The following is a 26913-nucleotide window of genomic DNA, read 5'->3' as shown; positions in this document are numbered from 1 at the left end:
GATTCCAATCAATTCCTTAGCTTGTCTGCACCCTTCCGCCTTTCTCCACGTCTCTATGGTACCTTCAAGCGCCCAGTCACCTAGTACGCTTAGTGTGCCCCTATTATTATCTAAAATTTAAGAACAGTCTGTTGCCCATCCAGGCACTACAAAGTGCCTTTAGGACAGCCTGACTGTCGAAGTAGATCTCGATCACTCGAGTTAAAAAAACTCAGTTAAAAAGTCGCGCTGAAGATCGAAATAGGCCAGAACGAAATAACCGTAAATAAAAGCAAAACCACCTACTTTTTGCCGACGATATAGTACGGATTTAGTCTTGAATCTATTCGCATCTTCTCAGAAAGTAGTCTTAAAAGGCAATATAGCTCATCTCCACTTTATGAAAAATCTAGTCCCCAGATGTAACCTGGTACTAGAAGGAAAATCCATGACCTGGTACCATTAGAAAATGAAAAGACAATCAGACCTGGCAAAACTATAAATAAATGGGCGATGAGAATCCTAAAATGGCGATCCAGAGAAGGAGACGACTGCCGAAATTACGGACGGAAGATTTGAAAACGATATCTTCAATATGGATTCATGTTGTACAGGGTGATTGATTGAATTTTGACCACTCCCTTAACTTTCTTAATTTTGATTTTAGCAAAAAACGTTAAATACAAAACTAGTAGATATTTAGGTCTACTTTATTTTTAGATAAACAGTTATTATACAGGGTGTCCCAAATTTGAGTAACGATTCAAACTTATGTTTTTTTAAATACAATGACCAACTTTTTATCCGATATTTGAATTCTACGTCAAATTTTAGACCTAATTGATGTAAAATGTCTGTATCGATATTCAACTGTTTCCGCAGCAGTATCTGTTACTTTAACAATGTTTCCTCGACTATTTGATTAAGGGTTTAGTTACTAAAATTTGGGATACCCTGTATAATAACTGTTTAATTAAGAGTAAAAGTAAACCCAAATATCTATAACTAAGTTGCTACAACTAGTGTTTTACCTAAAAGCAAAATTAAGGAAGTTAAGGGGATGGTTAAAACTCACCCAATCAAGGACGCTGCTGCGGAAACATTTGAATATCGATACAGACATTTTACATCAATTAGGCTTAGAATTTGACGTAGAATTCAAATATCGAATAAGAAGTTGGTCAATGTATTTAAAAAAAACATTTTTGGTTTGTTACTTAAATTTGGGACACCCTGTATAATAACTCTTTATCTAAGAGTAAAGTAGACCTAAATATCTACTAGTTTTGTATTTAACGCTTTTTCCTAAAATCAAAGTTAAGGAAGTTAAGGGGGTGGTCAAAATTCAATCAATCACCCTGTACATAGAAAACAAAACAATAAGGTATGAGAGGCCTATTGGCCCGTTCTCTCTTCTGCTTGGTAAAACGGACTACATACTACAAGTATAGGACGATGAAGAGAATGTTGTAAAAACATGTTAATATCAATGGAACTGAAGCGTCTAAATAAAGTTTTCAACTTGCTTTTAGGGAAGACAAAAACAGCCCCTTCGTTTACCTTTACATAGAAAACAACCCTTTAATCCCAAAACTTTGTCAAATGAAAATTCATTTAAAAGTTCTTTTATTTAAACTACGTCGATATTTCGACAGGGCAAGTGTGTGTGGCCTTTGTTCGAAAGTTGGTTTTGCCATAATGACTACATTAAGGTTCAAGGTTGGACAATATTGACACAGCACACGAAGATCGTTCTATAGGAACAGCGAAAATGTATTCTAAAGGTTAGTAAGACAAACTGGGTCAAATAGAAGGAAAAACTTATTAGTATTAGACTGATGAGGAAAATGTCGTTGTAACTTCTTAATCAGCCTCAAAGTTTTTAAACAGCAACGAGTTTTAAAATTAACCCTTCCGCTCGAACTTTCAAAGGCAAAGGAATTTAACGAAGGGTTAATAAGGATAAGCCGAGAATTAAACTAGAAATAATGTTTAGCTCAATTCAGTCCAATCACCTCCTAAAAAGGAAAAAGGGCGTCAGGCATTATTGATTGTAGGAACTTCACCGGATCGGAGTTAATTGCATCGACAACTCTGCATATACAAACAAAACTCCTAAACGAACGCTTATCCAACTTTAAAACACATTTTATCGATCAAAAATTCTTTTGTGACAAATTGATCGTGCTTCTTAGACCCATTAAAGTGGCAGTACTTTATGAGCATTAAACCGCTAATTTAAGAATATAACTGATTTTATAGATTAATGATGTTCGTCAATATCCTAACTAATTGCCTTCTAAATCTTTCTCAGTTTACGATTATATGTATAGAGTCTGGGATCGATCCAAATATAAACGAAATTTTCCACTCACAAAAAGACTACGAGTTTCCTTTACGACTTTCCTCAATAACAATAAAACTAACGAGAACGAAAAGTCGATTCTGTTTTAAAGAAAGAAGGGAATACTTTCAGAATTATTGAAAATGGTACAACTGAATTGCATCGAGTTGTAACTTATAATAAATAAATAATAATAATAATAGTAAATATTTATAAAAATCCGTCTTAATACGGAGGGTACCTCAAAAGATATTTTTCAAATTCTGCTGACGCCAAGTTTATTATCACAAAAAAGTAGCAGACTGTCGCAAATGTTGAACGTGGAATTAGGATTCTGTAATTCCGTTATTGATCTGCTAGGTAAAGATGGAGTAGCTCCATCGTTGTTAAGAACATTATTTTACAATGGTTGTCCGTTCCTACAATCCATTTCATCATATTGATATATTTAAATATTCCACACCTGCATGTGTGCAATGCGTAGTATCTTATTTAATAAACGTCGAGTAATATCGATGCCACAGCGTTTATTATGCAGATTTTTACTTTCTACTTGAAAGTAGTAGTCAGCGAAAAACGTGCATTTAAACAAAAAACCTTAAATGCATTACGAGTACCTTCTGATATCAATAATGAATAATATAGGTATATTCATCATTTATACATATAATACATTTCTAAACATTACATCAAAATATAATAATATTTATTCCTTAATAAACTGATATCTTTAATGCAAAAAATAGCAGACATAGGTATACGGTAAAGATTTAAGTTCAGACAAACTTTCTTTTCTATTTTACAGCAAAAACAAAAACATAAGTTATGAAAATTTTTAGATAATGAAGTTTCAGCATAACGATAAACTACTGGTTTTGAAAGAAATAAAATTTAAAGTTTCATTTAGAACGTCTTTAAAACATTTTTTAGCTGGAATATGGATTTTAATTTTCTTTGTCTCCCCGGCAACTTGAGTAAGATTAGCGATCCGGAAAGACGCACTTAAAAAGCCGTCTTAGGTCTAAAGAGACAAAGAAACACCGTCTTTCTGGAGTTATTTTCCTGCTTTGTCATCGCCGATAAGGCTATAGTTCAGTTCACGCGTGCGAATTAATCGAGAAAGGAATGCAATTAATAAACCAGCAGTGAATTGAATATAATGGCTTAAAAGAAAATAACATTTTCCTTTTAAACTATAGGATGTCTTACCCTGTAATCTGAGTCATAAAGAAGCTTAGGCCTAATAGGGTTTCCCGGAGGGTTAATTTATAAGGATGCAAACTACTCACCTAACGCTCTGTTTTCCGTTACACCCTATTGCGGCAATGTCAAACTTGTAGTTTTTCCTTTTCTCGCAGTTGAGGCTCCTGCGGGCTCTCAATTCAGCGTGACCGTCCTCTCTTAGCTCTATTTCGAAAGGAGCCTCACCGTGGTGCTTATTCACAATTCGAAAGCGACACACTTCGACCCCAGTAGCTCGGATAGGAGGCGTTACTTCGACCACTGTTTCGTTCTCTTTGACAATTCCATGGTAACCGTTTTCTAGATTGGATATATCCAAACGTGGTGCCTCATCTGTTGACAAAGAAATGAGTGAATTTGAGTAGTAACTACAGAAATAAACGGAAAACATTATGTAACCATAACAAAATTTGTAATAATGCAACTAAACTCTAACTACCCAAAACCACACCAGAGGACTTGTATGTATACAGGGTAATTCAAATTCGACCCTCACCATTGGGATCTCAGAAACCATAAGAGATACGAGAAAGTTTAAATTGGGGCAAAGTTGCGCAATTTAAAGCTCAACCAAATGCTGTTTTAAAAATTTTGATTTTCCGAGTACTTCCGAAGATATCCGAAAAAAACTGAAAATTTGATTTTTTGTTTTTATTTATTTCTAACCTTATTTGAAGAGATATCCCAAAACTAAAAGCATCTTTTCATTGCCACTTTTTCCTAGCTATTCGATGATGGATTCAAATTTGCCACACGACGTTTCGTTTTCTGTCAGTCATCATCAACTTTCTTTTTTCTTATGGGCGCCATATTGGATTTTTAGCCCACCAAATAGTACGTTTTATTCTGATTTTAGTGATGTATCATAACTTATGATTTGCTTCATAAATAACAAAATAATTCAATAAAAACTATTTTTACTTTAGTTATTGGCTTTGAGTTAATGGGCCGTTTTAAAAAATGTCATTATTTGACAGTACTTGTCAAACACGATAATTCGGACGATCATTAGAGCGTCAATCATAGTTAAAAATGTATCTAGAAAAGAAACCCCCGCAGAAAATGTTATTATTATACAAGCATTGCTGAACTATTTAGGTTAATCAGAAAAAGAGATTTGTTAGCATTATCTCTAACTTAAAAGGCTTATTTATGTTTCCAAGAGAAAGATCATCATTTTAGGAACTTCATTTTTTGCCAAATTTAAATTTTTTATAATGTTAAGTGCAAGTTTGTAGTTATTTATACAGTAAGTGACAAACCATTTTTTATTCATTCATATTTATTCGAGTGAATAAACCGGTTTAAGTCACGTGTCTTATACAGTATTTTATTAAATTTCGACTTTTTATATTAAAAAAAAAAATAAAATTACAGTTCTATTATTTGCACCGCGCCCCGTAGATGTTTGTTTGTTTACATTTGTAAATAAGCGAATGTCATTCAGAGTGATTTAATAGTTATTTATACAGCAAGTGACTTAAACCATTTTTTATTCACGAAAAGAACAACTAGGTCCACAAGCGTAGCGAGTGGCCTAAGCTCTTCGAGTGAATAAACCGGTTTAAGTCAAGTCACGTGTACACCTTTGTGACTAAGTATGTTCAGGCCAATTGCGTGTGACAAGTACTACCAAGTAATCTTCATAAAAGGTCTCATTCACTCAAAGGTAACAAAGATAAAATCTCTAAAAGCTCTAATGATCGTCCGAATTATCGTGTTTGACAAGTACTGTCAAATAATGACATTTTTTAAAACGGCCCATTAACTCAAAGCCAATAACTAAAGTAAAAATAGTTTTTATTGAATTATTTTGTTATTTATGAAGCAAATCATAAGTTATTATACATCACTAAAATCAGAATAAAACGTACTATTTGGTGGGCTAAAAATCCAATATGGCGCCCATAAGAAAAAAGAAAGTTGATGATGGCTGCCAAAAAACGAAACGTCGTGTGGCAAATTTGAATCCATCATCGAATAGCTAGGAAAAAGTGGCAATGAAAAGGTGCTTTTAGTTTTGGAATATCTCTTCAAATAAGATTAGAAATAAATAAAAACAAAAAATCAAATTTTCAGTTTTTTTCGGATATCTTCGGAAGTACTCGGAAAATCAAAATTTTTGAAACAGCATTTGGTTGAGCTTTAAATTGCGCAACTTTGCCCCAATTTAAACTTTCTCGTATCTCTTATAGTTTCCGAGATCCCAATGGTGAGGTTCGAATTTGAATTACCCTGTATAAAGTACCTACATTCTGTGTCTGAAATATGAAATGTCACTTCTACAGAGAACTTGAAAATAATAAAAGATAACGTTTGGTTCAATGAGGGACAAATTTCGTAATAAACGGCTTGAAAGAAGAAGATTACGCTTAATAGTTATTTACCTAACAAGTGCTGGAAGAGACATTTTTTCCCGGGTGGAAAGTGAGTACTTTCCACCCGGTTGAATGTCAATATGCGTTTTGTCATATCTGGGCTTACTTTTAACAGTTAAGAGACTGTCTGCCGCCACCTCTGCCTAATCTCTCGACAGAAATCAAACACTTTCCACCTGAGTATGTAATATACTATTAAACCCTGCCTCTCTGACATACCAAACTGTTAACGATACTTTCAGAAAAAAAATTGACATTCAACAACATTTATTATCAAATTCTCGCAGACGTATTTTCACAGGGACTGGCCATGAAAGTTATTTGCAGTGGCGTTCATCGACATTGGCTCTCGCGTTTATTTGGTTGAATAATTGTGGCGAGAATTGAATCTGGAACGCTCCTGACTCTCACATGAAATGTAAGTGACAAGGGAATGACAATGATATGGGTACGTAAGAATCCATCTTCCCCTTGTCCCACTAAAATCCAATGGACCGTTAAGATTAATGGCAATGAAAATGCGGTCTAATTAGAAAAGCTGTTAATTAAAACTGTGCATCTGATTTATAGAATTCTTATTAGTTAAATTAATAAATTATGAAAGTTATGAATAAATTACATACAATTTGTCTAGATACCGGACAGCTACATCATGTCTGAACTGAAAATGGTTTATTTCATATAATAGAAATCAGTTACGGGATCATGGTTACGGGCAAAGTGATCTGTGAATTCAAATTGCATCAGATACAGTCTCTACTCTCCCTTGTGATGAAATCTTCTTCTTATTCATATTTAAGATCTCGCGATCTATTAGTTTTGCAGGTTCCTCTGAATCAGTTCCTGGGAGGTGAACTGCCAGCTGTCCTTCCATCTCTTAGGTGGTCTTCCGGGTGCTCTTCCCTATTGGTTTCCCTTTAAGTGCGATGCGTGGCAGTCTTCCCTCTTACATTCTTCTCACGTGAGCGTACCAATGTATTTTTCTTTGTCTCCCCCATCTTACGATGTCTTGCACCCCACATTGTTTCCTAATGTCGCAGTTCCTAATTCGGTCTATTCTTGTTTTTCCCATTATAGTCCTGACCGTTTTCATTTCGGCTACTCGAAGCATTCTTTTCGTTTTGTTGGTTTCTATTCCGTATGTCATGATTGGCCTGATACAAGTCTAATAGATCCTGACCTTACTATCCTTTCGCATGTATTCGTTCGCCCATATTATCTGCCTTAAGCAGCCCGACATGGCAGACGATTTGTTGATCTGGCACTGGGTCATGATAACTCGACAGATCCATACCCAGATATTTGAATTGTGCTTTGAAATTTGGCTGCCAATGCCACATTTCACTCAAAGTAAACTGTCAATTTATGTACAAACAGTGAATTTTAAAATCTTGTTTAATAAAACCAAAAATGTATGTGAATCTAAAGTTGATTGAGTGACAGATCAGTCAGAGATTTCAAGCAGGATATCAAAACAAACAAAGTAGAAACAGATGATTTTTCTGGCATTATTCATTAAACCTTTAAAAAACCTCGTCTAAATTTTGATATGAACTTGCTAAACAACTGATGGATTTAAATGCCGCGATAGAAAGAATCACATGGCGATAACATCCGGAGCCCCGAGTAGCCCCCTTGATAGGTCATCAAAAATGTAATGGAGGCAAACTTCTTTTGTGAAAATGCTTCTTATCAAAATGAGTAAAAAGAGGACCATCCACTAATCTAGTGTTAATAACCGAGCTCTATCTGCACTCCTAGTTTTTCCACTTGTCTAGTCTTACTAGTCAAAAGGGAAACCAAATTTTTCTTATACGACCTCCCAATTTCCGAAATTAGAATGCAAATTTAACGGAGCGAAAGATTCAGGTTTCTGAATTTTATAAAATTTGCAAATACGACTTGACGGAGGAGGAAAAAATGGAGAACAAGAACCGCAACTTCCAAAAAGGGAAAATTCCTGAACTTGTTTGTCCTTTCCAAATCTATTGGACCGTTGATATACAGCGATGGAAAATTATAGTGTACATTGATAAAGTACATTTTTAAAAAATCTGAAAACATGTAAACAGAATCATCAAAGAACAGCTATTACAAAGATTACGGCTTTGACTAGGAAGTTGAGTAAACCAGAATTGCCAAGAGAAGTGTTGATTGATAGAATGTGACAAAACTGGAGTACCTATCGAGTAATACAACATTTTGATGGTCTTTTCAATTTCTTAACGTCGGTGGGTACTGCTTTTAGTTGAACAATTCGTTCTCCCAGGGAGTTCAAAAAAAGAAAGGACAAATATAATAAGAAGCATACCGGTTAAGATCACATATAATAGTATGTCGTAAACTTATTGCCAAATTGCCAAACACCATTTGCGTGTATTTTATACCGAGTTTAAGTTGAGTTTGGTTTTGAAGGTGACAACGAGTGCGAAAAGTCACAATCTCACTTACGATTTACTTAAGTTTGGATTAAGTACGACGGCGCAATAACCCTATTGTGTCCTAGTGGTTTATTCAAAATATTCGATGGCGAATAGGCAATAAAGTGGAACTACCAAAATTAACCAACATAACAACTGAACTCACATAAACATTCAAGGGTTACTCAAAAGGCTATATCACCTTACATTGGGTATGTTCGGGTTATGTGAGTTCAGTTGTTGTGTCAGTAATTATAAGTGTTGTCAAATATAATGTTTCCCTTTATTGCCTATTCGCCAGCGTATCTTTGGAATAAACCACTAGGACACAACAAACCCCACTGACACTGGATATATTGAAACTTCGAAACATAATTAGCCAAGAGTTCTAAATGAAACCACACAAGTTGAAGCGAGAGGTTAGTCATTTCCTAACCACATGAAAAACGTCACTGCATTTAGACCATTTTCAGGCTTTTGTGGTCATTATGAATAAGAGATAAATATGTGAAAATTCTGAAAGTTTCGCGAAAAAAAAATAATAAAGTTGCAAATGATCTGCGTAGCTGAAAACACATGTGTGTAAGTAAGGTCAACTGGCCTGCGCGCTCTCCAGAGCTGACGCCGCTTGATTTTTTTGTGGGGTTTTATAAAAGATAAAGTGGTGGCACCCACAACCTCAGATTCAGATGATATGAAGTAGAGGTATTCGCTCTGCCTGCTTATTAGTGAAAAGTTAACGCGAGTGCGCGTGTTCTTTTAGAAAAAGAGTAGTAAAATGTTTGGAAGTTGAAGGAAAACATTTTGTACATCCTCTGAAACATAGTTCACATAATTTAATAAATTTGTTTTTTTTAAATTTATGTCGTACGTCATAATTCTGGAACTAAGTGATGTGAAATAACATAAAAATGTGTAGACATACATAGTTTTTTATTGTGATTCTAATTCCAAAAAAAAAACGTTTATTTTAAGTTTCATAGTTGCCTTCACCTCTCAAAGAGGGCGCTTGAGTAGAATAATAAAACATATTTAAACATGTCCTCCTACCTATCTCTTACTTTCCCAAATTTTTATAAATATATTGAAAACCGTTTCTGAGATGTAGCCTTCTAACACTTCAAAAAAATTAAAGCACACGTGACATTGATCACTGTGTTGCCAGATAACTTTCAAATTTCAAGACAAGTTAAGGGTAAAGCTTGCTATCAACTACTAACATAACAACACACAAATTACATTATTTTCTAATTAAGTGGAAAATTTATGGATCACTTGAGACTCTAGCTTTGTGTATAATTACAAGAATTGTCTTATAATGTTTCTCTGCAAAGATATAACAATATAATAAACGTAAACTTCGATATTAATGCAACTTTCCTCCCTCGTATAGGTTGAATAGTATTTTAATGCATGCAATTCAAATAAACGCCTTTATTTTGTAATACTGCGGGTTTTTGGTTCGAAAACTGTTCGAATTTATTAACGAAATGTAACTAGAGCGGAAGTTTTCTCATTAATGAAACCACAATATTAGGAAATTCACTTTGTCGATCCGATAAATAATTCGCTAATCGGATGCACCGGCTGCATCCAGATAATTGACGAAATTTGCATTTCGTAAGTAAGTCTTTTCGAACTGTTGTTCAAACAAAATTAGCCATCGTTCTTAGCTTATACCTAAAATAAATATGATTTATTTTAGAAAGATCTAGATTTGAAACCTAATTGTTGTGCTGTTAAACAAGGCAGATGTATTTTATGCAAGCATGTCTCGCTTACGAATAGTTTGTAATAGTAAAATCGATAGCAGATTTGTTGTTTACTGCTATGACAAACAACCGGTAAATTAATCTAGAACGTAATCCACAACAAATCCTTGATTCCTGCATATGAATCTCAAAGCGCCAGAAAGTTCCCGCCACCAAATATTACCGAACATTAGCCCTTCAGCAAACTGCTCCCAAGGGTATATCCATTTGTTAATGTCTCTCTATATTCGCATGGATTGTGGAAATTTTGATTGGATGTCTGACGATTTAATTGATTCCAGTTTAACTGGCTTGATATATGGTATGTGATACCCTTTTCATTGAATAGTTGCGGGAACTGAACGTGGCAAATCTTCCACAAAGAGATCAGGAATTTATTTTCAATTCATACAATATTGAAGAGGAATATTGTAAACTATTGTATTATTCATCTATCCCATAGCTAAAAAATAAACAATCCAAAAAGAAGTCTTTAGTATTATTACCAAGTCTTGTCTATTTGAGTATGTCGAACATCGGAGTTCTAATACTGTACACTTAAGTAAATCTGCTACACCCTTTAATCACAAAATTTCCTTGATAGTCAAAAAGTGTTAAGCTAAAAAGGTGTTGAGAAAATTTTGTTGTTAGAAGAATACTAGGAGGATGATGATATGGAAACAAATGAACGAGGCTTTTCTCCACGAGTGGACAGATATAATGGCTGATGAAGAAGAATAGTATATTACATACTCAGGTGGAAAGTGTTTGACTTCTGTCGAGAAATTAGGTAACTTTATCTCGAGACAGAAACTAAACTTTCCGCCGTGGTTTGTATATTATTTTATTTTTCTATTATATTTTATTAAGAAAAATAAATGTAAACCAAGTAAGACTAGTTCGAAGCGAATCATTCGAAGCAAAATAAGGTTAATAACAATGGTCACACTAAGAACCAGCTTTAATAAGAACATGAAAAGTTAGATTCTGTGAATAATGGAATGAAGAGTATCAATGGTCTTAAAGGCTTACGAAAAAGGAAATTAAACAGATTTTGGGAAAACCGTCTAGTACTTGGAAAGAGAAAGTTAAAGTTAGAGGTTAAAAACAGTTGGTTGCTGCCTACAATCTACGGCTACAAAGTATTGTGAGTGACAAGCTGACAGCTCTTAGTGGTTGCACCACTTCGAGAAGATGCTCTGGCGGTCTTCTAGACCTTAAACGACAGCAGTTATAAGAGGTATAACGACTTCATTCAATATCTGAAGAGGAGGTTTGAAAACTAGTAAATGGGCCAAATGTACCAAACGCAGCTACCTGATAGAAGTCAAAGAAGCAATGATATGTTACAGCAGAACAAATTCAATATTGTTCATTTATTATGCCACAGTTGGCAGTTGTTGCAATTGTACCATTCTCTCAAGTTCTTCAACCATGAATTCCTTCTTCTTCCTATGGATCTTTTGCTCATCATTTTTCGCTGGATAATAAGATGCACACTGGCATTTTACCTACCCTCATGCCGCGTTCCAAGTATTGCAGTTTGCGTTTCTTAAAAGTAACTCATTTCTTTCTCTTTCTGCATCCTCCGCAAAACCTCCACATTTCTCACTCTCTCTGTCCACGATATTTTTAATATTCTACGGTACATCCATATTTCAAATGCTTCTATCCTATTGGTATCAATCACTTTCAGTGTCCACGCTTCCATTCCGTAGAAAAGAACTGACAGGATGTAACATCACAAGGCGAATTTCAAGTTTAAGGCTTAAATCTTGTCTGCGGAACACTTTCTTCATTTTAGTAAATGTGGCTAGCCATGGCTCTAGCTTTTTCCGCTCTGATCCTAATTTCTTCAGAGCTATCGCTAGTTTCGTTTCACACGTTCAATTTTTTATTCATTATGTCAGGGATTTTTTTTACCACCATTATTTTTGTTTTGCTGATGATAAGTGATAATCCGTATTCTTTGCTGCATTCTACTATTCTGTTAATTAGTATCTGAATATATTCTAGAATTTCTGCAATTACAACCGTGTCATCGGCATATTGTTTATTGGGATGCCATTAACTTTAATACCTATATCTTGCTCTGAAAGTGCTCGGTTCATGATGTCTTCTGAGAGTGAATAAGATTGTTGAGAGTATACATCTCTGCCTTTCTTAATGTCGATTTCCGTCCATGTCTCTTGTTTTATTCGAATATTCGCATTTTGGTTATAGTAAATCTCAGTCTCATTAAATGATCGTGACGTACTTTGTCTTTGTTATAGTCAGTGAAGCACAAATCGTTGTTAATATACTATAAACCCAAGTAAAGTAGGACTACTCGACAAAACGTCAAACCTAAGCAAAACCGTTCCATAGTCAAACTAATTCATAACTTTCAGACATAATGCAGAAAATCGATACCGTGACTTTTTAAATTACCGCTTTTTCATTGATTAGATGACGGCACTGATTTAAATATTCTATTAACTAACACTAATTAATTTTTTAAGACCCATCATTAATTTGATACGCCTTTCATCCAAAAGGCTTATTTTTTCCATTAAGAAACTGGTCCCCAAACACCTTCATTCCGGGAGGGAGGACAAAAGTCCAATTAATTGGGTTATTTTCCTCGCCCTTTTCTACCGAGTACGGTTTCTCGCAATATAAGAAAACGACCGTGCCCAATGAAATCTACTAAGGTCTCTCCCATCTCTAAAGTTTCTAATTGGGAGAGTTACATTTTACACCGGGCTAAAAATACGACCTAAAACGAAAAGAACGTCACGTTTCCAGTACATTGTTAACCTTCAAATAATTCGCTTTAGTAATGTTGCCGGATCGATGCGCTGGCAACGTTTCAAACGGGGCGACATAAGGGTATAGAAGGTGTAAGGTTATGCTATATAAAAGGGCAGCTTACTTTATCAAAATGGTGTAATACGTCACTAAACAGTTTTTTGTTGCTGTGGTAACAAGGAAAAAAAACTAAAGAATCGCCGGGCCCGATTAAATTATGAAACAACGCCGTCAGGGTAAAAAGGTCTAATCCTCTAAAAGAGCGACAAAAGTTCAAGCGACATTTGCATTGCGGAACGACCCTCCAATTAAAAAACAGAAGGCCCTTCAAGGCTAATTTTTCGTATTAATAATGCACGCTTTGTGGTGAAAAAATTGGAATTGCCGTTTATCCGGGCGAATAAAACTCCTCTTTAAGTTTTAACCTCAGAAGTGGTAAAAAAACAAGAATGTAAATGTAAATCCTTGAGTGACTATTGCGTATGCATATGTATAGGTTAGCTCAATGTATCAGTAACAAAAATTTCGTTGGTTCTTCTTGCAGTCCATGGAATCCTCAGTACACGCCTATAAACCCACATCTCGAATGCTTCCTGCTTGTTCATAGTGCTCACCATCAGTGGCCTTCCCTCCATGCCATAAAGCAACACTGTCCAGACATAGCATTTGACAAATCTAATTCTCAAGCCAAGATCGAAATCAGTATTGGTGAGCACTTTTTTGAATTTTATGAACGCACTGCGGGCATTTTCAATCCGGCATCTGATTTCTGTGACTGATTCCCAGTTTTCACACAGTCACGTTCCTATTTATTTACTTATTTACTGGCTCTATTGGTTGATTCTCATATGTTAGGCTTGAGTTTTGAAATCCTTGTGGCTTTCGAGTAATTATCATGAATTTAGTCTTCTTGGTGTTGATATTGAGGTCCATGTTCTTACTGCATTCCCCGACAGTCCCAATCATATCCCGCAAATCCTCCATGTTATCTGCACTTAGAACTGTGTCGTCCGCATAACGAAAATTGTTGACCCATACACCATCATCTTAACGCCCACGTCGCGTTCTTCTAGGGCTTCCTGAAAGATGGCTTCAGAATATAAATTGAAGAGAAGAGGGGAGAGAACACACCCTTGTCTGACCCCTCTACAAATTGGTCTTGCTTCTGTGAGATCGTTACCAACTCTGACTTTAACCATTTGGTTCCAGTATAGGAAATTCAATCTAATCTGTCAGTCAGATTAGATAATCATAAATCACGTAAACGGATTGGATTTACGATTAAGATTGCTTAATTGACGCTAAATTTTAATATGTTATGAAGCATTGTTCCAGTTGAAATACATCGTTCAATGTCACTGATGTTTAACAACTAAAATAAGATAAAAAAGTAATACAACAAATATTTTAGAATTTCTTACATAAGATCGAGGTTGGTTTATCCTTTTTGTTTGTTTTTCCCTCTTCTGTTGGGATAACATTATTGATCGGATTGACATACCGTAAAGCAAAAACTCAACGGGTTATTTGCGAATTGTTCTAAAAATATCTTATTCTAGGATGGTTTTTGAAAACCCCTTTTGTGAAACATGGTAAATGAAATTTGCGAGCCTAACACCACTTTTGTATAAGCAGACAATCAAACAAAAATATAATGACTCAACAATGTTTTATTAGCGGGTAATGCCAAGTGTGCACGGTAAACCACCCTGGGTAACAATGTTTTAGATGTGCTGAATGTAAATAATAATAAAGCAAATATCACATTCAAAATGTTTACCTGTCTATTGCAATTATTATCTTATTTTTGATAAAACTAAATCTACAGTTAACGGTCAAAATTGTTTTCCTACAGATTGATTGAAAGACAATAGAAATATATTTTGCTTTTTCGTCCTAAATTTGTTTCACTGACTACTTTTAAAATTGTAGTGGTTTTCAAAAATTATCAAAACAGTCCCCAAATAGCTCAAATACTAACTTTTTAATAATATGCGGTAAAACCGCATGTTTACATAACATCCTGTACAGGATGGGCCAAATTGGACGTATTTAAATGGAAAGTACCCTTATTAATAGAGATAGGCAAAAAATATAGGGTTTCTCAGAACTCGTATTTTTCAAACTCATCCATTCCATCTGCCAAACGGTGACAGATATTAATCAACGGTTTTCGCCATTGAGTTTTCTATCAAATTTGAGCTTCAGACACCGACATCAGTTTTCGCCTAATTCTATTAATAAGAGCACTTCCCATTTAACTTTGGCCCACACTGTATGTATAGCTATATCAATATCGATTGCCAATTCTTTACGTCTTTATGCTACTGCAGTTTAACGGCTACAACATATAAACAGCAGATCCTGAATCCAGATATAAAACACCGTTAGCTTCAATATAGTCATGCAACTTTACCTTAATGGCACAATAAGTGCAGGGCAAAATGAGGTTAAAGAAAAATAAATTGGTAGGGGAGCAATAACCTTATTTGCAAGTCAAAACCAGTGTCGTTCGTAAATGTACCAGTTGTAAATGATGTATGTGTGGATAACTCTTAAACCACTAGTAATGGAAGCATAAAATTATAAAATAAATTTAGATTGGGTGCATCAAAGCGATGCCCCTTTGTGCGAAACGACACATTTCAGAGAGTAAGTCCGCAGTCTTATAGGCAGATTAAGGCGGCGTTCCAGGTATTAGGTAACGTTTCCCTGGAGAGATTCAGAGCGAGTTAGTGACAAGACCGTTATGAGGGTATATGGGATTTACGACGACGTCCGACAGTGCCGTAAAATAACCTTTCTGGATTAGCGTATGCATGTAAAGAAGGTCTCGTTCGTTGAAGCAAATCTTTAAGAAAATGGTCCAACCGAACGTTTTAAGAAAATTTCCCTTTGGCGAAGGATTTTTGCAGTAATAGAATTTAGAAAATGTGGGGTCAGAAAAAAACCTCCTCGTGCATTCTATCGATCGGAGTCAGCAAAAATTAGTTTATGTTTCACCTATACATTATAAATAAATAATAATAATATTCACTACGTATTTCGCATAATTTCACTTAATTCACGTAAGCTACCGACCAGGAAAATAAAACAAAAAAACAGCCTTTATGACCGAGCTACAAAAACCGACTCTTTAATGCTTATAACGTTCAGGACCTTTTAAAACCTCTTCTTTTGTTGACTTTTTAGCAAAACAGCTTTTGCTCACATGACAAAAATAAAAATTGAATATCTGGCCATACATATCACCATATAATCAGCCATTAGTCGAGTATTAATATTTATTAGAAACATTCATATTTTGTTTTTTTTGTTATTTGAACTAAAGTAAAATCTGAACATTGTCTTTGAGATATCAGTGGAGTAAGAATAAACATTTTAAATAGTTGTAACTGACGTAAAAAATAAAACATTTAAGGTTTTTTTCTAAACAAAATATATGGATTTAGATACTAGAATCATTTTTATATACGATTTTTAAAAAAAGACGAACAAAAATAAGTCATAAAAATAAGTAATAATAATTTTTTAACCAACTTAATTATTTTACATGTCAAAGTTTGGCAACACCTGTATATTTGGTTTGTCGTAAGCAATTATTGTTATAAAACTTAGTTTAGTTAAGATAACAAAAACAAAAGTAAAAATTAAAAAAGTAGGCATATGACACACTTAATAAAATTTAAAGTGTTTCATAAAAGCTATCAGAAAACAGAATAATGCACAGGGTGTTCCATTTAAGTTAAATTAGTCAAAGTATGTTTTAAAAAATTGAATTCCCTGTAGCATCTAACGCAAGTTTACTTAATCTAATATAAACTCTAATATGATAAATCTTTTTTGTCGTCCATGTAGAATGTTTGCACCAAATATGAGTATATTACCTTTAGAAACAATGGCGATACAGACAATTTTCCATCATAGTAATTACTAATATTTTGGTGAAAAAATTGAAATATTAGAAAAACTATTAGGTTTAGGTATATGACATTATTAACAAAAAAGTTTTATCTGCCACGTCTTTATGAACCACCCTGTATATTCAAAAGAAATTTTAAACTATGCATCTCAATATTCTCTACTAACTTTTGTATTTAACATTTTTTGTATTTTTCGAAACTAATGAGATAATGAACTTTGCTATATCGTTGACTCACCCTGTACTGAAATCTTGGAAATATGTATAATGTAAATCGATAAGAAACTTGAGATTTTGATAATGGACTGCTATGGCAAAAGGTCCATTATAATGAAAAGTAAGTAGCACATGAAAGTAGACGTGCTAGCCACGTGCAGAATATTTTGATGGCACACGTTCGCCTAGTGGTGATAGAAGTTAAAAGAAATTTTCTTCTTTTAAACTTTAGTAACAAAATATCTTTTAGAGTCCGGAAAACTACTACCATCAATAAAACCACTTATTTATATTATTATAAGTTATATTTTTTATCTTTCAGTTATTAAATGTACTAAACCAACTTCTCGAACATATGTCTAATGAAGTTTTAATGTTAATTTAGCATTATTACTAATAATAGCTATTTATGGAAAAATCACTAGAAAAATGTTTCAAATAACATACAAAGTTCTTGGTGCAGGATCTACATAAAATGTGAGGCTACACAAAATTTCATTCACATATTCCACCCATTGGAAACATCCCCAAAATTGTCTAAATTTTTATTATTTTTAGATAAATTTATGAAATCGGGTAATAGTTGTTAGAGATCACAATATCCTTATTGACCCTGTTAAATAGTTAAAAATAACGAATTTACTTGAGTTAAGATAGAAAAGCAGTTATTTCCCGTCTCGAGGTCATTATTCATTTTATAATTTCTAGCATCTGACAACCCCAATGCCCTGGTGATCAGGACCGCCCGTTTGACAAGGCTATTAGGTAAATTACCTAAACGAGCTGGAAATCAGTCCCCTCTTATTCGACAGTTTTTAACTAATCTACCCTACATTGGATAAAGGCTTTCCTATAAATAAACTCTCGTGAACATAATAATAAGATTATTGATAAAATAAACCTAACGGATAAACTAGCCATATTGAGCAGAATTAAATCGTGCTGTAGAGTGATTTAAAGTTGAACACATGTCAAGCCGTACATTGATAAAAGATTCCCACTTTAGTAGAGTATCCCTTCGTAACACTATTTGAATCAAATTGAATACATAACCATTTTAGTTATTGTTCCAGACAGACACAAAGCAAAACCCACTACAGAATTACATATTGTGGTGATCACCGATATGCCTAGAATGTACGTTCGATGTAAAACCATCGAAAATACAGCACCCTGTATGTACATCTGTATGAAACGAGTAGTAGTAATATGCTTGATGCAATGATCTCTGAGAACTTTGATAAAGCAAGAAATGGAAACAAAATCAATTTTCCCCAGCATTAAAACAGTTAGTTTTAAACTGTACGGTTTTTTTACAGCTGTGCGTTTTTTTACGACTTTATAATATGCGTATATCCAATAGCAAACAACAACTATGCGTAAAGAGGGTCATTACGTAACGAAAAACTATGCGTAATTAGGTGTTTACACTGAGGTCGTAGGTAAACTGCTTTATGACTACGACATCTATGACTATAACTTTAGCAGTTATAAGGTTAAAAAAAGAGATAGAACGTTTAGTTCTGATTTCAGATCCGGCTTCAAATGGAGTTATCGGTCTTTTCGTTTTTGATTGGTTGATGAGATATCACACAAAATACTTGATCATTTGATCATTTTTTCTCTGTCTTCACTTTGCAGTTGTCAAAGTGTTACATTAAGACACTTTTTCGAGATAAACAAGATGCCGTATATTTTCTTAGAAAACACACACCCTACATTTTTTTCCTGTGTATGCAAAGAAATCGATATTTCTAGAATCTATCAATTTATCACTAGTTTAATTCAAAAATTAGCAAAAATAATGTATGGAAGAAATTTGGAAGGTATTTTATGTAACTCACTTCTCACAAAAATCTGTTGAGTACGTAAAAAATATCAATTAGAAGCTATAATTCCTCTAGAAACTTAATAAGTAGCTATAGAATACGATTTGAAGTTCTAGATATGCTGCAGTAAGCGAGAATAAAGTAAAATACAGAAGGAAACACTTATATTGAAATAATAAACAAGCATATTAATTTTTCACAACTACTTGAGATTACTTAAATGAATCTTTGTAGAAGCGAATACGTCAATTAAACAATTTACAACAGAGATTATATTGAGTGATTATTAAAACTTTTCTTTGTTCCTCTTTGTTAGAAACCATTCAATATAAAATAAAAATATACTTTTTTACCTTTGGCACAATAAGCACCATAGCTACTTAAGTTATGCGTGTAAAAAGTGATACTTAATTGCGGAAGGAATTTGCATTAAAAACAGGAAAATCTTTTTATATGCCGCAAAAGCCTAGCCTGCCTAGCCAGACAACCTATATTTATTTATCACTCACTTGCATTTCCTTCGAATAGACTTTAGATGAAACTGGCGTAGCTTTTATTGTTCCTGAAGGACCAATACGTCTGGACCAAAAAAAAATGACAAACAAAACCTCGTTCCCAGTGCGCGTTCAAAAGTTCCCATTTTCTTATTTTATAAGACCGTTCCGGCTCTTATCGAAAGTTGTTTCTTAATATCCAAGGGAGCCTCTATGCGAGCCAACGACAAAGAGTGTCGAAGTTTGCGCCTTTCTTATAGAGTTTTATGTGTCATAAATAATCAGAACCAAATAAATCACGAAACTCAAAGTGAGAAAATGTCTTAATAGTTTAATTTTTTCCCTTCCTCATCAGATAACTTTTCTTCCGTAAATCAACTTCAAAACACGGATTGTATAGAAATATTTTAATCGAGTATTATCACAGAATAATGCCTACTTACTACGACCAAAACAATGAACGCCCGACAATGCTCATATCAACATAGGAGATGAGATAGTTGAGAATGTCAAAGAATACGTTTATCTAGGTCATTCAATCAAACTAGAAAAAGAAAACTAGACGAATGAGACTCACGTGGGCTGCTTTCGGTGAACTTAAACACATTCTGAAGAACACTGACATCTCAATGAACCTAAAACGAAAGGTCTGTAATAAATGCATTCTGCACAACATACAGATTGGAGACAACATTACTGACTAGACAGGGTGCTGATTGCTTAAGGACAGCTCGGAGAGCTATGAAAAATGCTCTGTTGGGGATTTCCCTTAAAGATAGAGTGAGAAATCAAGAAATTAGAAGAAAGACCAGAGTTACAGACACGAGTGGCCGAGTTTCACGACAGAACTGTGAAAAATGGACTATTAGGGTTGTACTTTGGCGACCCAGAGAAACAACGAGAAGTAGAGGTAGGCCACAAAAGCGCTGGATAGATGATATCAAGGAAGAAGTAAGTCGAAGAAGTCAAAATAATAGCAACCATGCACGTATGACCTATTCAGGTCGAATAGGTAGCATGGAGGTCACTCGATTTTAAGTCGACGATGCAAATGGCAATTAATAAGGTAATTATAGTATCAAAAATGAGTGTGACAAGTTCCTATATCGTTATTTTCGTTGATAACAGTCCCGAGGTAATTATATTTTCTGACACATTCATTTTGTGGTGGTTTAGATACCATCATTGATTTTGTTTTGCTGATGTTAAGTGATAATCTGTATTCTTCACTACATTCTACTATTCTGTTAATTAGTATCCAAAGATGTTCTGGAGGTTCTGCAATTACAACAGTGTGATCGGCCATTTACTTTAATACCTAAAAATCCTAAATCTTGCTCTAAAAGTGCTGTTTTTATGATGTCTTCTGAGTATAGTTTGAAAGACCACTACTTGGTAAAATTCTAGTGCATACAGTTCAACTGTCATTTTTATAGAAAACATTTGTTATTTTCGCCACTAAGGCGATCCAACGAAGTGTCAAAAACCATTCTCTGAGGGACCAACAACCTACATTTTAACTGCACCGAAAGCAGGTATTTGCGATTTCCGATGCAAGAACTTAAACAATAAATTAAAAACGAACGACAACAATAACAATTCACTTAAAAACACATGCTTCTTTTTTATGGCGTGTTTATCCCGTAGAGAATATGGGGAGAGAGAATATCTGGTGTTTTTGTCATTTGATTGGGCCGCTTTATCTGCCAGTGGCCCATTAGGTTAGTCTTCATATGGCAAGATAAATGTCATGTAAGGTTTAATTATCCCATTTCCAGAGAAGTATCCACACAGCAGCATACCCCCATTTGGACAGTCGAAGAGAAAGTATATTGTCCTCGAAAATTAATATTTCAGACAAGCCTTTTAGGTTTGGAATTATCCAGCATTATACACTCGTTGAAGAATGTCCATTAACAACACACAAATTGATGTTTTATTAACCATTCACGTTCATATTCAACACATTTTAACGTGAATGATGATGTTTTTGGCACTTTACACCATTAAACATTTTTAAATTACATTTGAGTACTACAGTAAACTGAGTAACTACAACTTCTTTTTGTCGAATCATCAAGTATCTGACTTACATCCTCATAAATAAACTAGAAAACAATAAGCTGGAAGAAAAAGTAATTCTCGAATTAATCTCACAGTAAAGAGGTCATCGTAGCACGTTCTCGACGTGCCTGTTTTTATTATTAGCACATACCTACAACAGATGAAATATTACGTTTTTTGTTGGGTTTACAAAAATGGCAAAATACGTTTACCGTCCAGCCCTCAAAGAGGCATAAGCGTAATTTATTTTCATGACCTCTTAGCTTAGCTGGTTGAAGTGGTAGGTTTTAGGCCGAACAATACTAAATGATTATATGGGACCATTTGTAAGGTTCCGTAATCCGAAAACTTGTATTACGGTCATAAAAGAGACTGGCCGTGGACTCCAAAAAATGTATTACGTAAGAACAGCCGCAATAACAATTCCTTATAAAGTGCTGCACCGCATTAACCTAAAACGACACACGGTATGCAAATTAGTATATAATCTAAAGTATGAATCAAAATATACTTTCCTTACAAACGGTTTTTAAATCCTTTTGCTTAACATGGAACTAAAATCACTACAATTCTACCGTCCAATATTTTTCACTAAAAACATTAATAGATTTTGTGCGAAATTACAAATTGTTATCAGTCGACGTGATGACGTTGGAAAACAAACCAGCGGTCATTAGTCAACCGCTTCCCTTTTTCCATTGTGTTAAAACCATATTTCACCTGTTTCACAGAAAGGGATTAAAAGCTTTATTTAGAATATCTACCTAAAACTGCTCGTGCTGAACACTGCCTAATTCGGTCACGGTCATATCCACTGAAGAGAGTAATATAAGTAAATCACTACGTTTTTCCCGAGAGGGTGGCTACTTTTCATTGAAAAACCCTGTATAACCAATGTTATGTTTTATGAAAAAATAGAGCAAATATTATGTTAATACCTGGCTGAAAAAAGATGTTGTTACTAAATATATGTTAGTCAAAAAAGTGACAAACTGTCTTTAGACAGTATGACTTTTACTGTTGGCACTTGTTCTCCCTAAGGAGAAAAATGAGATATTTTCATCTTTCAAATAAGGGAGGAAAATTTTATTTCCTATAAGGGTCGTAGTAAAAAGGTTTTAAATCATATAAAAAGTGCAAATTCTCAACCATATACCTGACAATATGTAACTAATTCTGTTGTCAGATTATGTTGGTGAATGTAATTGCAAAATGGTTATTTAATAAAACGAAAATATAGTGTTGTTTGGGTGTTTGCGATGACGTGCTCTGCAGAAATTAATAACGCCGCTGTTAAGGGCGCATGGGACGAAAGGCTTCTATTATAGGCATACAATTTTTAATCCGGTATTTCGATAAAGGCCTTTTAGGCCCTGGGAAAGTCAAGTGGTAATTACTTTTCACGGGATTTTTTGCCGCCCGATTACGCCTCGCGGCTCTTGAATTATAATCCCCTCCACCGTGCTGTTATTTTCCTCTGGCTGATTTATTACACTAAAGGCTCAAGTCTTCATTTGAAAATCGCGGAATTTTAATAAGATACAAGAAGAGAGTTTGAAAGACATGTAAGTGATCCTTAATATAGGTAAGTGGGCCAGGAAAAATCACAATTAAGAACTCTAATTTGTACAGGGTGAGTCAACGATAGAGTAAAGTTGATTATTTCACTTGTGTCGAAATTTAGGACAAAATATCGCTTACAAAAGTTTTAGAGAATGTTCAGGTGCATAGTTTAAAATTATTTCTGAGTATACTAGGTGGTCCAATAAAGCGTGGCAAGTATAACTACTTTTTTTAATGGAACACCCTGTATATTTATAGATATTTGGATTCTCTATGTTATCATAAACATTTTTTATATAACGTGTCCTATGCTTATCTCTAACCGTTTTTGACATATTATTTTTTGAAAATAACAAATTTAAGACTTTGTAGGGTTATAGCTCTCAAACGGATCGAGTCAGAACAAAAAGGATTGCATGTTCCTATCTTAACTTTTCATGCCCTATCTAACCTTGGTATTTTTTAAATTTGACAGTTGTCAAAAAATCTTAAGAGTAAAAAAAATTACAGCAATCTCAAAATATAAAAGACACAATAGCACAATAATGACGTTGTCAAGATAGTAAACAAATCACCAGTCGTTTATTATGGTTGAAGTCACAACTACTCGTACCTATACTATCTTATTGTTAGAGACTATTAGCAATCAATATTTCAACTGAATGATTTATTAAAAGTTCGATAAGATTTTGATAAATGATTGAAAATAAAATAGTATACAAACCACGGTGGAAAGTTTAATTTCAGTCTAGAGATAAAGTTCATCCCGACTTCGTCTTGGCGCCAGAAATCAAATACTTTCCACCTGAGTATGTAATATACAATTTCAGTTTCTCTGGTGGCACTTTCACTCCCTAGGGAGTAATATGAGCGAGGAAAACTGCGCTAAATGGAGACGTGGCATATTAACCCGGCTATAAGAAAGATATCAAAACCAAGATGGTTTTAATGCAGATGCAGTGGCATACATTTTAAATGTCTCCCAGCTAATAAACCGGGAAAATATTACTTAAACTAAAAGTCCATAGTGACAGAAACTATAGTTGATAGAGCTTTAGTTAAATAGAGGCAAAGATGCGCATTTTATTGTTAAATAATTTGGTTAAAAAAATTCAAAAAATTTTCATTAGGTATTTCTTTACCACCCTATTATTAGACTAGATTTTTTTTTAGCAAATGCGCAACTTTGCTTCCATTTAACTAAAGCTCTATCAACTAGACTTTCTGAGATAGCAATGCTAATGCATCGAATTTGTAACTGGTCTGGACCAGACATAATGGCTCATACAGAGAAAAAAACTTTGCTGCTTACTAAACAAACTCAAGATGTTGTTAACCAAAAATTATTTGAAGACATAGAAATACACACTATTTTTATTGACAAATGACAAATTCGCCCCGCGATGTGCCAGGCGCCATAGTCATTATAGGGGGCGATTCAAAAATCGTGCTAATTAGGAATAGGTTCCACTTCGTTGTTTATTACCTACCAGCACTGAATTAAATGTTTTAAATTTTTATATAATTTTTGTAGCAGTTTAATCGATTTTCCATGTCAGTTTATCCAATAATTTTACCTATGTAAACAAAGAAACTAACCTCTTGAAGTACTACACCGAATAGAATTTAACATGAATATCATACAACGTGCAACATATCGATCAACTAGATCCGTACCTTGTTTGTTGATTTTGAACTGAAAACGTTTTCCGATAATAGCATTAAAAACAAACTTAGTCACCCAATACCATAGAGAATAAACCTGGAAGCAATTCAATAGCTCTGGCACAACAAACTGCGATCCAGCTAATTAGGCATTAATAGACATTAAAAGCTCGTTTCCGTAGTGGTTAGTATCTGAAACGTTTTAAATAAGCAAAGCTTTGAACTTGGAACGAGCAGGCAAACTTTCAGGGCCTTGGCCGAAATAAATCACCTAGAACTATATTGAAAAGCTATCAAAAGGGCAGGGAACTGCCGGATTCAATCAAACGGGGATCATGTACTTTATTATTCCAAACCCTTGCAAGGAGTGATTTAGCTTCAGCCGTCTTTTTCATGGATATGTACCTAATACATTTTGATTTTTTTCTCGGGGCGAAAAATATTCATTTCAGAAACGAAGCAATTTTCCAGACTGCTTGCTCAGATTTTGAATAGATAATTTTTTTACTGAAACCTTTAAGCATAGCACAGTATACCCTTAATATACTGTGGTTATCTGTTAAACTCCACTGCCTGTTCCAGGACCTCGTCCGGAGGACTTTGAGCACTTCTACAAAGATTTTCAAAAACGTATCTCTTTTACAAATAAAAAGAGTTTACAGTGATCTTGGCCTTATCGCATAAGGACGAATGTTCCATCGATTGAGGGCAATATGGACACATGGAAGTGTTATGGAGACAATCTCTCCACTTACATTTCATATAGTTTACTTTTAAATTAAAAGTTAAAAATCAATTTTGGGAACTTCCCATATTGAACATGGAGTTACAAGCGAAAATGCAATGTTTTGATGCTAACCACTAATTTAAAAAAGTAAATCAATTTGGTAATATGTCTATATTTTAAAATGCACTGTCTGTGATTTCATATCCGTTCGACTATTTAGTTAATCTGTTAAGGAAAATAGCAAATATTTATGTACTAGTTGAAATACTAAAAAAATGCTTATAGCATACATAATATGACGAGAAAACCATACTTAAGTAACACTGACTCACCGGATGCAGGTTAAGTGCATGCCTAAGATAGTAGAGCTCGAATCAGCTAAGAAAAGGCCACAGGCGTCATCAAACGATGATGTCACGATCTCTGTACGTCTCGCTTTAAATATTGCTGCTCTCGTTACTTTCCAAGTTGTTGCAGCCAGTCAGTGGCGTGCTATTATTTTATCAGTAAAATGAAACATTTTCGTCGTTTTTAATAAAGAAAATAAAAGACAACAAGTTTTTCAAAGGAATGGAAACTCCTTCTGCTTCTTTCTTCATAAATTGTAAGACGTTACTGACGATTTCACGGCCTTGGCTGTATATGATAACACCTTTCTTTCCAACCTTTTTGAAAGACATTTTGACAAAATAACGTTTTTTATTCATAACACTATGTGAACTTCAACTGCGACCATCAACAATACAACCAAAACACCAGACTAAAACGGAACCTAACCTAACCCCCTAAGTCTCCCTGTCCGCCACTACATTTTTTTAAACTTGGCAACACCGTTTAGAGTGCCGGCTAGTAAAAGCATATAAAAAGGTCCAAATGTCCCTGGCCGCTGCCGCATCTGTTTTAATTGTGTCCAAGTAAAAACCGTACTACGTTGCCAAGTGGCTTTTTGACCGCTTAACAATTTATTTTCGGGAATATTTTAATAGGACGCCTCTGATTATATCTAATGCGACGGCAACTGTAGAAGGAGAAAGAAATAGTTTTAAAAACTGCGTCATTGATGATGCGGTGGCCTTTTCTCATCTGATTCGAGCTCTAACTACAACCTTAGAGTCTTAGCAGTCTCAGAGCACAAGCACATTCGTAATTTTAATATCTACTCACATATGCATTGAACATAATTATTACATTATTGAAACTAGCATGTGGTATTCGCAGCAATAACTTACCTGAGCAACCTGAACAACCTTTAATTCAAAACAAAAAATTGGGTACCACTTACGGATGTATTATAAAAATAAACTTAAACACCAAATTTAATGCACATTTGTAGGTAGGTATAGTTTATACGAAGTCAGTTGGGACAGGTCAAAATACGGGGTTCGATCAACACACCACATAAAGCATAGGAAAAAACGAGCAAATTTGTATGTGATTGTTCCTCATAGTAATTTACGAGGAGTCAACGTGGACTTGACGAGTAGGTGTCACAAATAATTTTACGTGTAAGCACCGTAAGACCGTTTAAT

General features: G+C 34.4%; 1 protein-coding gene and 1 long non-coding RNA gene across 3 annotated transcripts in view; both read right to left on the bottom strand.

Moving 5' to 3' along the window:
* Window positions 1-26913, bottom strand: part of Cals (calsyntenin 1) — a 71518-nt gene that overhangs the window by 41012 nt on the left and 3593 nt on the right. For both annotated transcript variants that reach the window (XM_081974642.1, XM_081974643.1), the window contains exon 2: window positions 3613-3898. In XM_081974642.1, the coding sequence (XP_081830768.1) occupies window positions 3613-3898 (286 nt within the window). The remainder of the gene's footprint in view (window positions 1-3612; window positions 3899-26913) is intronic.
* LOC145726286 (uncharacterized) lies at window positions 21283-24131 on the bottom strand. Its single transcript, XR_014177556.1, has 2 exons — window positions 21636-24131; window positions 21283-21580 (listed from the first exon to the last, which is right to left on the bottom strand). It is a non-coding gene; the product is annotated as an uncharacterized LOC145726286 (long non-coding RNA).

This window comes from Ips typographus, linkage group LG3 (genome assembly GCF_016097725.1).
Source record: "Ips typographus isolate SLU linkage group LG3, UJ_Ityp_2.0, whole genome shotgun sequence".
Taxonomy (NCBI): Eukaryota; Metazoa; Arthropoda; class Insecta; order Coleoptera; family Curculionidae; genus Ips; species Ips typographus.
The sequence above is the reverse complement of the archived record's forward strand: the minus strand, read 5'-3'. Positions and strand labels throughout refer to the sequence as shown.